We start from the raw sequence: 12,626 nt of genomic DNA, 5'->3' as shown, positions 1-12,626 counted from the left end.
CCTAGCCCTCCCCTCCCCTCCCCCACCTGAGGCCCGTCCATCGACTTTTTGGAGAGGACGTTGCGCAGCGCCTGTCGGGCGGAGGAGGGCCGCGTCGCGGACATGCCGGGCGGGCGCCTCCTCGGCAAAGTGTCGCGCGGCGCCAGCGCGACGTCCGACGCGGCCGAGGCGAGGAAGGCGGCCCACACGAAGCTCAGCTCCTGCGCCGACGCGAGGGCGACGCCTCCCACGATCGGGAGCAGCGAGAGCCACACGCGGCGCGACGAGCCTTGCCGGAGGAGCAGGCCGGAGAGCAAGCACGCCCACACTGGCCCCGCCGACTTGACGACCTGTCGAGGTGCGAGGGGAGGGCTGGGACGAGCGGCCGCACACCTTGGCCCCTCGGCCCGCCAGCCTCGCGCAGCCTGCACGAACGAGACGGAGCCCACCGCGGTGGCGAACACGCCGGCGAGATGGCCGACGGCGTGGAAGAGCCTGCTCCGTCACAAGACGTCTGTGAACCGAGCCTCGTGTGACACAGCCAGCGCGAGCGGGTGGCGCCCGATTGGCAGCAGTGTGCGCAGCGCCGCCGACGAGACGCGGGGAGGCGCGCGTGCGCCGCTCAGCCAGAAGAAGCTCGCGACGAGGCCGCCTACTGGGAAAGAGGCGTGGTGAAGCGGCCTGCGCCCGGTGTGGAGAGGCGGCGCCGTCGAGAGAGCTGCCGACGACGAGCTGAGCGGTGGCGATGCTCAGAGGCAGCGCGAGAGCGATGTGCGCCTGCTTGTTCTTGACCGAGTAGACGACCGAGAGCAGATACCAGAGCGCAAAGTAGACGGCGACGCGCGCCCGGTCCCAGGCGGCAGCCGGGCCGAGACTCACTGCCACCTTCTCGTTGACGAGGCCATAGACCTCGCTGGTCGAATCGGCGGCGTCGCGCAGGAAGCGAGCGGCGGAGAGGTCGCCGCGAGCAAGCTCGGCGAGGTGCCGTCGCCGGAGAGGCGTCACATCGCGCACAATGGTGGGTGCCGTCGCCAGCGTCGAGAGAGGCTGAGGCAGCCGGCGATGCGGCGACTGTGGCGACAGCGGCGGCGATGGCGTGACTCGCCAGGCTGCTGAAGCGACCAGCAGCGCGGCGAGGGCTGGCATCGCAGTAGTTGGTCTGGGTGTTTGCCGATGGGGTTCGAGGTCGGCGTGGGCAAAAGAATTTGGCGCTTGAAAGTGTCCCTCCCCACCTGTCCCCCTGATCGTCCTTCCAAAATCCTGCTCGTGCAGGGTGGGGACCTTGTCCTCGTCCCATCCCTCGTTTGGCGTGCCTGTTTTCTTTCTTTTTTTCTCTCCCACCCGGGGCGGGGCGCGCGCGGCGGGTGTGGCGGGTTGGCCTGTCCGAGGGTTTCCTCTCGCACCCTACCTGGTTTCCTTTCCGTGTTTCCTGCTCGTTTCCCTACAACACCCTCTAGGTTCCTCGGGAAACCCCGGGGAAACTCCGTGGAATTCGTCATTTTGGGGGGGCTCTGAGCCGTGTCTGAGGCTGTTTTGGGGCCAAAATCGGCAAAATACCGGGTATTTTGCGGGTATGTATGTAACTGTAGAGACGATTTAGGTTTGGGGCAGCGCGAGTGGGAGAACTTTTCGGCGATCGTGGAGGTCGTGGAGGTCGTTGAGTGGCGAGTCACGCTCGTGCGGACAGCATCGATGCCGTCGCCGGACGCGGCGGCGAGGCACACGGGCGCCGGCGTGGCGCGTCGGCAGGCCCACCACGAGCGGATGCGCGACGAGCGCGCTCGGGAAGCGGCCGCGGGCGAGGCGGAGCTTCCGCCGGAGGACGACGCGGTCGAGATGGCGAGCGCCGTCCACGTGCTGGACAGCGTGGGGGAGGTGGGCCCGAACTACACCCTGCTGCGCAGCAAGGAGACGAAGGCGAAGCGGCGGAAGCAAAAAATACCTGGAAAACCCCGGTATACCTGGAAAATACCTGGGTATCGTGCCGATTTCCTCAATTTTGCCCCAGATTTTGCCCCAGACCAGCTCTCAGACTCAGGGAAACTCGCGAGTTTCCCGAGGGAAACTCGAGAGAAACAGAATGGAGCACCAAACACCCTCTGGTTTCCCTGGAAACTTCCGGAAACGCAAAGTGCTGGGGACCCTCTGGTTTCCCTCTGGGTTGCCGGAAACCCTCGGACAGGCCAAGTGGCGGGTGTGTGCGGGACGGATGCCTGTCCCTGTGGGCCCGAGAGCGAGGTGTCATGTGTGTGTCGCGTTGCGTTTTTTTGTTTTCCTTGCGTTCAACACACGTGACACGACATCGAAGGCTAAAAAGAAATATAACTTTGGGGGTGACGTTTCAGAGCACCACAGGCATTGGTATTGCTAAGAACAAGCAGCTACTGAGACCGCTCGATTGCGTGCCGCAACCCACGCTCCGCGTAATCGAGGCGGTTCGCCGTCGAGCGCGCGGTCATCACTGCCGGGCGAATAAACAGAACCCCGTCGTCGATCGGATCGACGGGGTTGAGGAGCGCCGCGGCGTGCACGGCCAGCGCGTTTGGCGCTTCTGGTGCCGTTTTCCCAGCTGCTCCAGTAGCTGCTCGACACCCGGACCGGCGAGGCTGACAAACTCGTCGCAAAGCGCTCTCACGTCTCTGGCGAGCCGCGCCAGCCGCTCTGGACTGATCTCGAGGCCGGCGTTCGAACCATGTTCGTAGGCCTTGGCTAGCGAATAGGAGTCGTCCACACTCAGCAAGCTATCCTGCTCACTCAGGCGGCCGAGCCATGTGACGCTGCCGGTACGCCCATTCCACTTAGAGCCGCCATCGTCGCTGTAGTCGTCATCGATCTGGGCCAAGCGATCGCTGGCCGTCAGGACGACGCTGCCGCTCTCGTCTAGCGATGCCACAGCCTCGCAGCCGACCCAGTGGAGAGAGAGCTAGTTGCGCCCCACGCACACGAGCGGCTCTTTGCTTCCCGCCACGAGCGCAGCGAAGGATGGCGGAGCGTCGGCGCAGCGCAGCAACTGACCCGGGAGCAGAGTGTCGAGCACAAGCAGCCTTCAGCTGGTGCCAAGACTTTTACGGGAGCACTGCAACAACAACCAAACGCGGGGGTCTATTGCAACACATATGGAGAGCCTCCTGCGTGACCTCGGGGACGCGCGCGACGCCTGCAACAAGCTGCCTTTTGACGATGCGCTGCGCGACAAGATAGCTACCGAACTGGATCGCATCGAGGCTGCTCCGCCTCTCGAGCGCATGTTGGTGACGAAGCCGCCGATCAAGGGGTGGGCGACATTGGTCAGCCGGCAGAAGGATCCGTCCATCAAGACGCGTCGTCAGGCTGCGCTCACCGCCATGCTGCGCGTCGTCGACCGCCTCTCCGCTCGGGGGCCAAGCCAAGGCGCTGCGTGCCCGAGTAGCCTTACCGTAGGAACCTTTCATGCTCCAAGGTGACGCAGCCAGCCCCATCCGCCCCCCTTGCTCAGACTCTTCCCGCTTGATTGAAGAAAGCAGAGGGGTGAGGAACCACCCCGACCCAGTCAATGGCGCGTCGGGGCCAGCGCCTTCAAATGCGCCCCAACCCTCCACAGCTGCCGCCTCATCCTGCGCTGCCACCGGTGCGCGCCGGCTTGAGGCTCTCCATCCCGGACGGCAAGCGCTACGTGGAGCCCATCGAGCTCGTCCTCAAGAAGGCAGGCATCACCTCGTCCTTCGTCACCTTCGTCGAAGATGGCATGGGCCAGATCCTCGTCAGCGATTCCGACGCCGCGACGACGATTTCGAAGCTCGCCACCGTTGGCATCTCCGCCACGGTGATGGAGCGCTGAGGCGTCGGTCGCGCCTCGCCGGCCCGACCCGAGGCAACCAGGCTGGCTGCCGCGAGAGGCGGGTGAGGCTGTGTGGTGTGTGTCTCATGTGGATGGGCTCGGCGGCGGTGTTGGAGGGTGCGCGTGCGAATGAGGCGTCCGCGGGTGAGGCGTCCGGCCGCTAGTGTGCGCACCCTCGAGCCGTCACGACCCCGACCGTCAGCTTCTCTGCTTGAATATGTATGGCTAGCGTGCTTCCACTGCGCGCCGCGCCTGCGCTCCCCACCCTTTTGCGCAGCAACACCTTAAACTTTTCAGGCCCTCCAAATTCGGGTCGGAGCGTAGCGGAGTGGGCCCCGAGTTTGAAAAGGGCGACGGACGCTTGCGTCCTAGCCTCCAACAACGCCTCCCCGGCGCAGAGGGGCCCCCGGAGGGATGCTCAACCGCTCCACGCCACGCCGCTTGCGGCGGTCCTCTTCCCAGCTCCGCTGAGGGTCCGTGCGTTATTTTTCGCGAAATAAAAAGAACTTCCGCGGCGCTAACACGTTGCATATTCGGGCCAACCTTGCGCTTGCAAGGTTGCGTCGCCTCCCTCGTCGCTCGGTCGATGCCGGCCCGCGAGGTGAGTCAGAGGCTGCTGCAGTCCGGACCGCGCTCGGACGCGCCGGAGTCGGCTACCTCGTCCTCCATCTCGTGCTCAAGTACGTCGGCTACCTCGTCCTCCATCTCGTGCTCAAGTACGCTATTGCCGTCGCCTGACAAGCCATTGGCGGAGCTCAAGCTGCAGGCCGATGACGATGGCGGGACGCTGGCGGAGCTACAGACGTTGCGCTTGCAGATGGCAGAGCTCCTGCGACGGCTGCCACCGCCTCCTTCTTATTCTCCGCATATAATCGACGGCTCGCCGCCAGCGCTTGCCTCTGGCATGCGGCGGCGGCGCGGCCTCCCCACGAGGCCTGTGCCCGCGCAGCCCGCCGCCGCACCACCGAGCAAGCCGCACACGCCTTCGGCTCAAACTTCCGTCGACAAGCCTGCAGCCGCGTACCCGTCAGCAGAGTTCCTCCGCAGTGCAAAAGAGGCAGGCAGGCGGGCAGGAGGTGACTTGCAGCCGCGGTCGTATCCGTCGTCGGCGGCGCCGGCCCACCCGACGGCGCCGCCGGCTCGCACGCGCGGGCCGGCGAAAGCGCACGCGCGAGCGCTGCGAGACCACCGCCTCCACCAAGGCCACTCCTCGGCCGGCGGCGAGGGCGGCGAGGGCTGCTGCGAGGGAGTGTACTCCAACCCGTGCGAGTACCTCGGCCCGTGGGCGCTCGTCGCCAAATTTTCCGCTTGCTTCACGCAGTGCTGCATCGACGCCGTGTGGATCGACGTCATCTGGCGCCACACTCCTTTCCCACGCCCCTTGCCCCCCTCTTCTCTCTCCCGTCTCCGCCCTCGCCGTCTCTGCGCCCCGTGCTTCGTCGAGACGCGATCCCAGCCGCACCCTGACACAGGCTCATCGCCCTCGGCCTCTGCAACGTGTGCTGGTTTGGCATCTTCAGCGTCGGAGACGCGCGCCGCCGTCCTCTCTCCGCCGCCCCTCTCCCCACTGCCCTCTCTCACCCCTGCCACCGGAGCCAGAACTCAAGGTGTGCCGTGACTTCACTCTCTCTCTCTCTCTCCCCCCCCCCCCCCTCACACTCCCCTCACGCCCCCCCTCCCCTGTCCCTCTAGGCGTGGAACTTCCGCCGGCACGTGCCCGGCGACCCGTATTGGTACACAGTCGAGGTGTACAACGAGTATCGGCCAGAGCTCTCCGTCGAGAAGATCCAGGCGACACACTCCACACGCCACACGACAACCCGCCCCTCTCCTCACCGCCTCTCGCTCTACATGCCCCTCTCCACACACTCTCAACCCCCCCCCCCCACACACACACACACACACCGTTCTCCGCCGCCGCAGGAGCGAGTCGCGTCCGGCACAGACTTCCCGCTCGGGCGACGCCGCATGCAGCAGCAGCAGCAGCAGCAGCAGCAGCCTGCTCCATCCTACTTTGACGTGCCCGAGGAGTGGCCGCCGCCGCGAGAGGAGCAGCAGCGGCAGCACCAGCAGACTGGCGCCGAGCCCCGCCCGCCTCTCATCCCGTCGGAGGACGTTCCTTCGTACTTCCCCGACCCGCAGCCGTCCCTCCCCGCCGAGGGCGCCGCAGCCTCCTTCGCCTTCGCAGACCGGCACGCGGCGGCCGCCCCGCCGGAGCACCGCATGTTCGACCCCTCCGCCCCCGCCTTCATCCCCCACGAAGACGTGGCCGCCTACTTCCCGGAGCCGCAGCGGCTGATCCACGCGGAGGGCGCGCACCCGACGCAGCGGCCGCCCGAGCCGTCCGCCGCCGCCGGCCGCCGCTTGGGCGAAGAGGAGTCGGAGGACGAGGGGGGCGGTGGCGGCAGCTACTCCTACTCGTACGACCCCTCTCCCGAGCCGGAGCCGTGGCTCGAGCCCTCCCCGTCGCCTGCACCCGACAGCTGCAACGAGCCAGACCTGCCGAACCCTATTGACATCCTCGCCGCCGCGCTCGCCTCGGCCGGCTCGGGCGCCGTCGCCGTCTACCGCGTGGCGGTCCTCTTCACGTACACGTGCGGGCGTCTAGCACTGACTAGACCTGCAGCCTAGACCGTGGCGCTGAGGCGCTGCCAGACCGGAGAGCACCTAGAGCACCTCCCCTGGCGCGCTTGCTTCAGCGTCTCACCCCTGCCCTTGCCCGCCGCCGCCACGCCCCAGGGGCATGTTGTCCATGGTCTCCGGAGAGTGGAACGTGTCCATCATCTCCGCACTCGCCGTCTACCTCATCTGCATCCTCTTTTGGGCGCGACCCCCCCCCCCCCCCAAAGCGCCCTCTTGGCCCGCGCACACTTCGCCACCGCCGCGAGCAGGCGAACCTCTTCCTGCTGTGCTGGACGATCAACCCGTACCACGCAACCACGCCCTCCCTCGCCCAAGAGAACATGATCGACCTCTACGGCTGCGAGGAGCCGGGGCCAATCTACCAGATCATTCTGATCGGCTACTTCCAGGCACCACGCCGCAGCACAGGGGAGGCCGCCTTCGCGGCGTCCCGAGGCAACCTTACTCCGCGCCTCAACCGTAGGCGGTGTACGACTCGCTCCTCGTCGGCACGGGGCTTGGCTTCGCCGAGCGCCTGCCGATCACCTGGGAGGCCGCCATCGTCGCCTTCCTCGAGGTCCTTCTCCTCACCTTCCTCGGCAGCAACCTCATCCTCGGCTCCATGGCCATGTCCGCCTTCTCCAAGGCCAACGAGGTGGCGATCCAAGCCGCCACCGAGTCGTACGAGGCGGCGGTCGGGAACGCCAATAACGTGGCCGATCTGGTGCCGACACCGACCTGCTACGAGACGGAGAGCGGCGGCGGCGCAGAGCCGACTTCGCAGGAGCCGACTTCGCAAGCCGCGTGGCTGGCGGTGCAGGAGAGGCGGGTGTATCAGGGCAAAGGCCTGAGACGTTTAGTCGCGAGGGGAGGAGGCAGAGAGGTGGAGCATCTCGTGTAGAACTTCCCTGTGTGCAAGCGAGCTCGATTGAGAGATGCTTGTTTCTTGTCGGTACTGTTGTACGGTTGGGGATTTCGAGGGATCTCGTGTGTTTTTGAGATGTCTGTGTGTGCTGCGGTGTACGGTCTCAGAGTTTGCCCGTTTTATTTATTTATTTATTGCGGTGTACGGTAAAGTACAAGGTGGCACAGCCAGAGAGGTTTCGTGTATACACAGCCAGGTGCGTGTGTGAGGGAGTACGTGTGTACGTCTCCCCGTTACGTGTGTATCCTGAGTTCGATATTCGTCGATGTAGTGAAATTCGCGGTAGCTGCTAGCTCAAGCAATCCCAATCGTAACCTACACACTACACAAATCATCGGTTTGATGTGTTAGCATCACCCCATCAGGAGCCCTTCACTGCTCAGCCCTCAACACGTCACAGTGGATACCGTGCAGTGGCCAGTGCGGTGTGCGTCCACACGGGCTCTTTCATCGCTGCCTAGGCGGCTAGCCGCGCGCTGCCTCGTGCCTTCGACGCGGCCGCTTCGGCCAGAGATGCCAGCGACCTCTTTTGGAACTCGAAGTTGGCCGCGAGCGAGGCGAGGGACGGCACAGTGACCGAGGGGTAGATCGTGAGGGGCGCGGCCGCACCGCTCCCCGCAGAGTGACACTCGGGGCAGGCGCCGCCCGCGTCGGCGAGGCACTGGGCACACCATGAGTGGCCGCACGGTACGCAGGACGTTGGTTCGCGCAGGATGTTCAGGCAAGCCATGCAGGTGAGACATGCCTCCATCGCCTCCTCCGCCTTGAGCGCCTGCCCGAGCGCCGTCGCCAGCTGCGCCTCACGCGCTTCGAGACCCGCGTTGCGAGCCTGTAGATCAGAGGCCGCTGCCACAGCCTCTGCCTCGGCACGCTCCCGCTGCGCAAGCATCTGCGAGCGGAGCTCGGACAGCTCACCGGACAGCTTCTCGCTCTGAACTTTGGCAGCCTCTGCCATCCCTCGCTCACGCCGCAGCTCGGTCTCCGCAGCACCCAGCCGCCGCTCTAGCGCTGCCACAGCCACCACTCTCGCCTCCTCCGCCTTCGAGCGCCGGTCTGTCGCCTCGGCGTTGGCTCGTTCGAGCGCGTCCTTCGAGTCACGCAATCTAGCCGCCTCTTGTCGGGCCATCTGCGCCTCCTGCTGGGCTGTCTCGGCCAGTCGCTCTGCCGCGGCCTTGTCCTTGCGCAACTCCGCAATCTCCTCCGCTGCAAGCGCGCCAGCGCGCGCCGCCGCAGCCCCCGCCGCTTCTACGGCTGCCGCGGCGCGCTCACGCTCGCGTGATGCCTCCCGCTTGGCGTTTGCGGCCTCCTCAGCCGCCACCATCCGCACGGCCTCCGCCTCGTGAGCCGCCGCGTTTTGCCCTTCTGCAACCCGCGCTAAAGCACGCTCTGCCTGGTCGCACTCCTGTCGTAGCTCATCCTTCAGCTGTTCAATCTCATCCTGCAGCTGTGCAATCTCCTTTGCAGCAACCTTTCCCGCCTGCGCTGCGGCAGCCTCGCTGGCTCTAGCCCTTCCCTCAAGCCCGCTAATCGCGTCAGTCATTCTCGAGAACTCGGCCTGGCTGGCCTCTCGCGCCGCCGCTTCCGCCTGGCACAGCCTCCTCTCGAGCTCTGAGCACCGGCCGGACAGTGCTGCCACCTCTTTAGCCGCGAGAGACCCTGCCTGCCTCGCCGCGGCTGTCGCCGCTGCCGAAGATGCCTCGGCACCCTCCACCCGCCTCTCCGCACCTGAAGCCCGCCTCTCCGCGTCTTGTGCACGCCTCTCCGCTCCATCCGCACGGGATTTCTCGCTGACCGCGAGCGCCTTGGCTCCCGCGGCAGCCTCTTCGTGCCGCTCCGCTTCCGACACCCTGGCCGCCAGGTCTGACTCTGAGCGGCGAAATCGCGACTGCATGGCCTCAAGCTGCGAGTCGACCCTCCCCCGCTGCCTCTCACTCGAAGAGAGCTGCTCGCGCACCCTGTCCAGCTCGGCTTGCCTGACGTCGGCCGCCACCTGCAGCTCCTCATTCTTGCGGGTGAGATCCTCCTGCTGTCGCTGCAGCCTCTCGATCAGGACCTTGTCGGCGTCGCTCAGGTCCTGGAGCTTGGTAAACCGAGCAGCGAGACCGATGGAGTCCTCGTTTTGACTTCCGCCGGGCATTTCGCGCCCGTATGGCAAGTGAACGGTCCGCGCGGAGAACGTTACAATCGGTTCAGTCTTTAAAAGAAGCGGGCAACGCGAAGCGCTCTCGAGCTACGGCCTGTGGCCGGCACGTTTCCGGCACGGGGCCCAAGCGTGGTCAGCCTACGTCTCTGGACTGCCTTTTCTTCTAAAGGCTCAACCTAAAGCCGTTAGACTTAGAGCTTAGATGTTAAAGCCGTCCGTAGCTGCGTAGAGAAGGAAACATAAATAAAGGGACCTCTTGAGTCTTGTGTGATGTGTCTGTGCCTTTGCGTTTGTTCCATAACATGAGCGCATCAGATAGAACATTCATTCAGAAATATGTAGAAAAAGCCGGTAGGCGCACATGAAATCATGGAGGATGCGCACCAAAAGTGCATGGAGGATGCGCGCGGGCGACCCAGCAGGCGACGTGCCATCGCACGAGACGAGCGGCGCAGGCGCGGGCTCGCGGCATGGAGAGTATGCATGTGTGGCACGCGCGCGTATCTCCATGCGTCCACACGGACGCGCGCGCGTGGCGAGGGAGCGCGCTAGGTTGTTCGCGCTCAGAGCTGTGGCGCCGGGGGTGCGGTGAGCGTCCGGCCAACCCTCTCAGTTGACCCACCACCAGCGGATGTCCACCCCAGCCTTCTTGAGGTAGTCGCACGCCGGCTGCTTGTAGCTCAGCACCGTCGCGGCGGGCTTGTCGGTGATCTTGCCGTGCTGGTAGTCCGACCAGTCGCTCGAGCCGACGGGTTCCCATCCGGGGTTCCCCGTCTTGATGAAGGCCAGCCACTGGCCCAGCACCTGCTTTCCAAACTCGACGTCGCGAGGAGAGGGCTGGTATGGCTGCTTCGCGGGGGACTTGGCGTCCTCCGTGCCACAGTTGACGGCATACCCGTGTGGGTTGTCCTTTTGATGGCTAGGGGTGAAGGTGAAGGGTGAGAATGAGGTGCGGGGGCGAAGGGGGGGGGGGTCGAGGGCGAGGGCGGGAAGGGGGGGGGGGGGGGCGACGGGCTGGGTGCTGGGCGGCGCGCCGTGAAGAAATTCTCGCCTGACTTGAGCATCTTGCCCGCGCGCCAGGGCATGTCCGCCCCGTCCGGGTTGCTCGCCTGCAGAGCGGCGGAGTAGTCCCACGAATGGAACGGCATGGTCGAGCGGATCTCGGATCTTGCACGAGCCGGCGAAGAGGGCGTTCGAAGGGGGCGTGACGACTCCTCCGCCCAGTCGGACATCGACAAACGAGACGATACGATACGATACGACACGAGACGCAACGCTATACGAGACGAGACGATTTTTTTGCGGTCTATTTTTCTGAAGGTGCCGCAACCGGCTATACCCAGTTGCTCTCAAGGCCGACGAATACCGGTTGGACTTTTGATTTTTTTGTACGGACTTCAAGACAAGCGCTTTTTGGCCGGTGGCCTCCTCGGACACTAGGGGCAAGATTAGAAGGAAAAAGCAAAGCCAAGGGCGGGAGGAGAGGACGGCAAGAAGGAAGGAAGGAAAACAGACAAACTCAAAACGGATGGGGCAGGAGGACAGCTGGACAGGGTCCACACCTGCACGAGCAGGATTTTGGAAGGACGATCAGGGGCACAGGTGGGGCTCTCCTGCTGTGCACCGCGGAATTTTTTTCTCCGCGACGCCGCCCCCGAAAACACGCGACATGTACCGCGCTGCGCCCCGGCTGCTGCGGTCTGCGCTGAGCCGAACGGTGAGCAGTCGCGGCGCTGGTCGCGGTGCTCTGTACGAGGACGTGACGGAGATCATCGGCAACACGCCGTGCGTCAAGCTCTCAGAGAAGCTCTGCCCGCCCGGCACCACAGTGTTTGCAAAATGCGAATTTCTCAATCCGCTGTCGTCGGTAAAGGACCGGCTGGCGCTCGCTGTGATCGAGGAGGCCGAGGCGTCGGGCAAGCTGAAGCCAGGCGACACCGTGATTGAGGCGACGTCGGGCAACACCGGCATTGCTGTGGCGATGGTGTGTGCGCAGCGCGGCTACAAATGCGTGATCTGCATGGCGGAGCAGTTCTCGGTGGAGCGACGCCGACTGATGCGAATGCTCGGCGCCAAGGTGGTGCTGACGCCAAAGGCGGGCAAGGGCTTTGGCATGGTGAAAAAGGCGGAGGAGCTCGCCGAGAAGCACGGCTGGTTCCTGTGCCACCAGTTCGAGACGGAGGTGTTGCTGCCTAGATGCGGAATAGAGATCCTTATATTCACGATTAGCACTTGAGAGGCAAATATTCAGCTGTATTCAACTGTATCGAAGAGTCGCTTACTACTGAAATCCAATGCAGGCGAACTGGAAGTTCCACAACGTGACGACTGGGCCCGAGGTCGAGCGCGCACCGTGTCCATCCCATTTTATGCTGCTGACGCTCGTCCGCCATGCCTGCGCCCTCGCAGATCCTGGCAGACTTTGAGGGCAAGCGGCTCGACTACTGGGTGACGGGCTACGGCACGGGAGGTACCTTCCATGGCGCGGGCAAGGCGATCAAGGCGGCAAGGCCAGATGTCAAAATCGTGCTCGCCGAACCGGAGGACGCCGGGCTGCTTGCCTCGGGCGTGCCAACCGAGCACAAGCCGGACGGCTCACCGAGCGCTTCGCACCCCGCCTTCAGCGCGCACCCGATCCAGGGGTGGACGCCAGATTTCATCCCCAAAGTGCTGCACGACGCTCCCATGGACATGCTGCTGCACGAGCTGGTGCCTGTGCCCGGCGCGGGGGCGATCGCCACCGCCCAGAGTCTCGCCGCCAAGGAGGGGCTCCTCACGGGCATCTCAGGCGGCGGCACGATGTGGGCGGCGCTGGAGACGGCCAAGAAGGCGCCCGAGGGCTCGGTCATCCTCGCCATGCTGCCCGACACGGGCGAGCGATACCTCTCCACGCCGCTCTTCTCCGACATCCCCGCAGACATGAGCGAGGAGGAGCTCGCGCTGGCGGAGTCGACACCCTCCTACCAGCTGCTCCCCGGCAAGGAGCCCGTCCTCGCCGCCGCATGAGTCTAGACAGTTATACCGTGACCTCTGGGTGACCAAAAGAGGATGGGAGGACGGCACGCCGCCACCACATCTGTGCGAGTTCGTTTTTGTTTTGAGCTGTAAAATGACGATGCGCACCGCCAGGGCACCGACGG

General features: G+C 64.9%; 5 protein-coding genes across 5 annotated transcripts in view; 3 read left to right on the top strand and 2 right to left on the bottom strand.

The window, feature by feature from the left end:
- The window catches only part of EMIHUDRAFT_98406 (hypothetical protein), a gene marked incomplete at both ends in the record, with an annotated part of 2,629 nt that extends 1,504 nt beyond the window's left edge, over positions 1-1,125 (bottom strand). Inside the window, 4 exons of the mRNA XM_005787747.1 lie at positions 27-329; positions 429-474; positions 517-631; positions 855-1,125. Of these exons, the coding sequence (XP_005787804.1) occupies positions 27-329; positions 429-474; positions 517-631; positions 855-1,125 (735 nt within the window). The remainder of the gene's footprint in view (positions 1-26; positions 330-428; positions 475-516; positions 632-854) is intronic.
- A 1,917-nt stretch (positions 1,126-3,042) lies between these two features.
- EMIHUDRAFT_352011 (hypothetical protein) lies at positions 3,043-3,956 on the top strand (the record flags this gene model as incomplete). Its single annotated transcript, XM_005787746.1, has 2 exons — positions 3,043-3,399; positions 3,885-3,956. Coding segments are annotated over exons 1-2 (376 nt in total), but the record flags the coding sequence as incomplete, so codon positions are not given.
- Positions 3,957-4,345: 389 nt separating this feature from the next.
- On the top strand, positions 4,346-6,427 carry EMIHUDRAFT_462422 (hypothetical protein; the record flags this gene model as incomplete). The annotated part of the gene is made up of 3 exons (XM_005787745.1): positions 4,346-5,144; positions 5,489-5,542; positions 5,720-6,427. The coding sequence occupies exons 1-3, from the start codon at positions 4,383-4,385 to the stop codon at positions 6,425-6,427; spliced, it is 1,524 nt and encodes a 507-aa protein (XP_005787802.1). The 5' UTR covers positions 4,346-4,382.
- A 1,373-nt stretch (positions 6,428-7,800) lies between these two features.
- On the bottom strand, positions 7,801-9,480 carry EMIHUDRAFT_201418 (hypothetical protein; the record flags this gene model as incomplete). Its single annotated transcript, XM_005787744.1, has 1 exon — positions 7,801-9,480. The coding sequence occupies one exon, from the start codon at positions 9,478-9,480 to the stop codon at positions 7,801-7,803; it is 1,680 nt and encodes a 559-aa protein (XP_005787801.1).
- Positions 9,481-11,155: 1,675 nt separating this feature from the next.
- EMIHUDRAFT_63125 (cysteine synthase) lies at positions 11,156-12,492 on the top strand (the record flags this gene model as incomplete). The annotated part of the gene is made up of 3 exons (XM_005787743.1): positions 11,156-11,668; positions 11,787-11,825; positions 11,896-12,492. 3 exons carry the CDS (start codon positions 11,156-11,158, stop codon positions 12,490-12,492), a joined length of 1,149 nt encoding a protein of 382 aa, XP_005787800.1.
- Positions 12,493-12,626: the final 134 nt, after the last annotated feature.

Source organism: Emiliania huxleyi (assembly GCF_000372725.1).
Source record: "Emiliania huxleyi CCMP1516 chromosome Unknown EMIHUscaffold_14, whole genome shotgun sequence".
In the NCBI taxonomy this organism is placed as follows: domain Eukaryota; phylum Haptophyta; order Isochrysidales; family Noelaerhabdaceae; genus Emiliania; species Emiliania huxleyi.
This window is presented reverse-complemented; position numbering and strand designations above follow the sequence as displayed.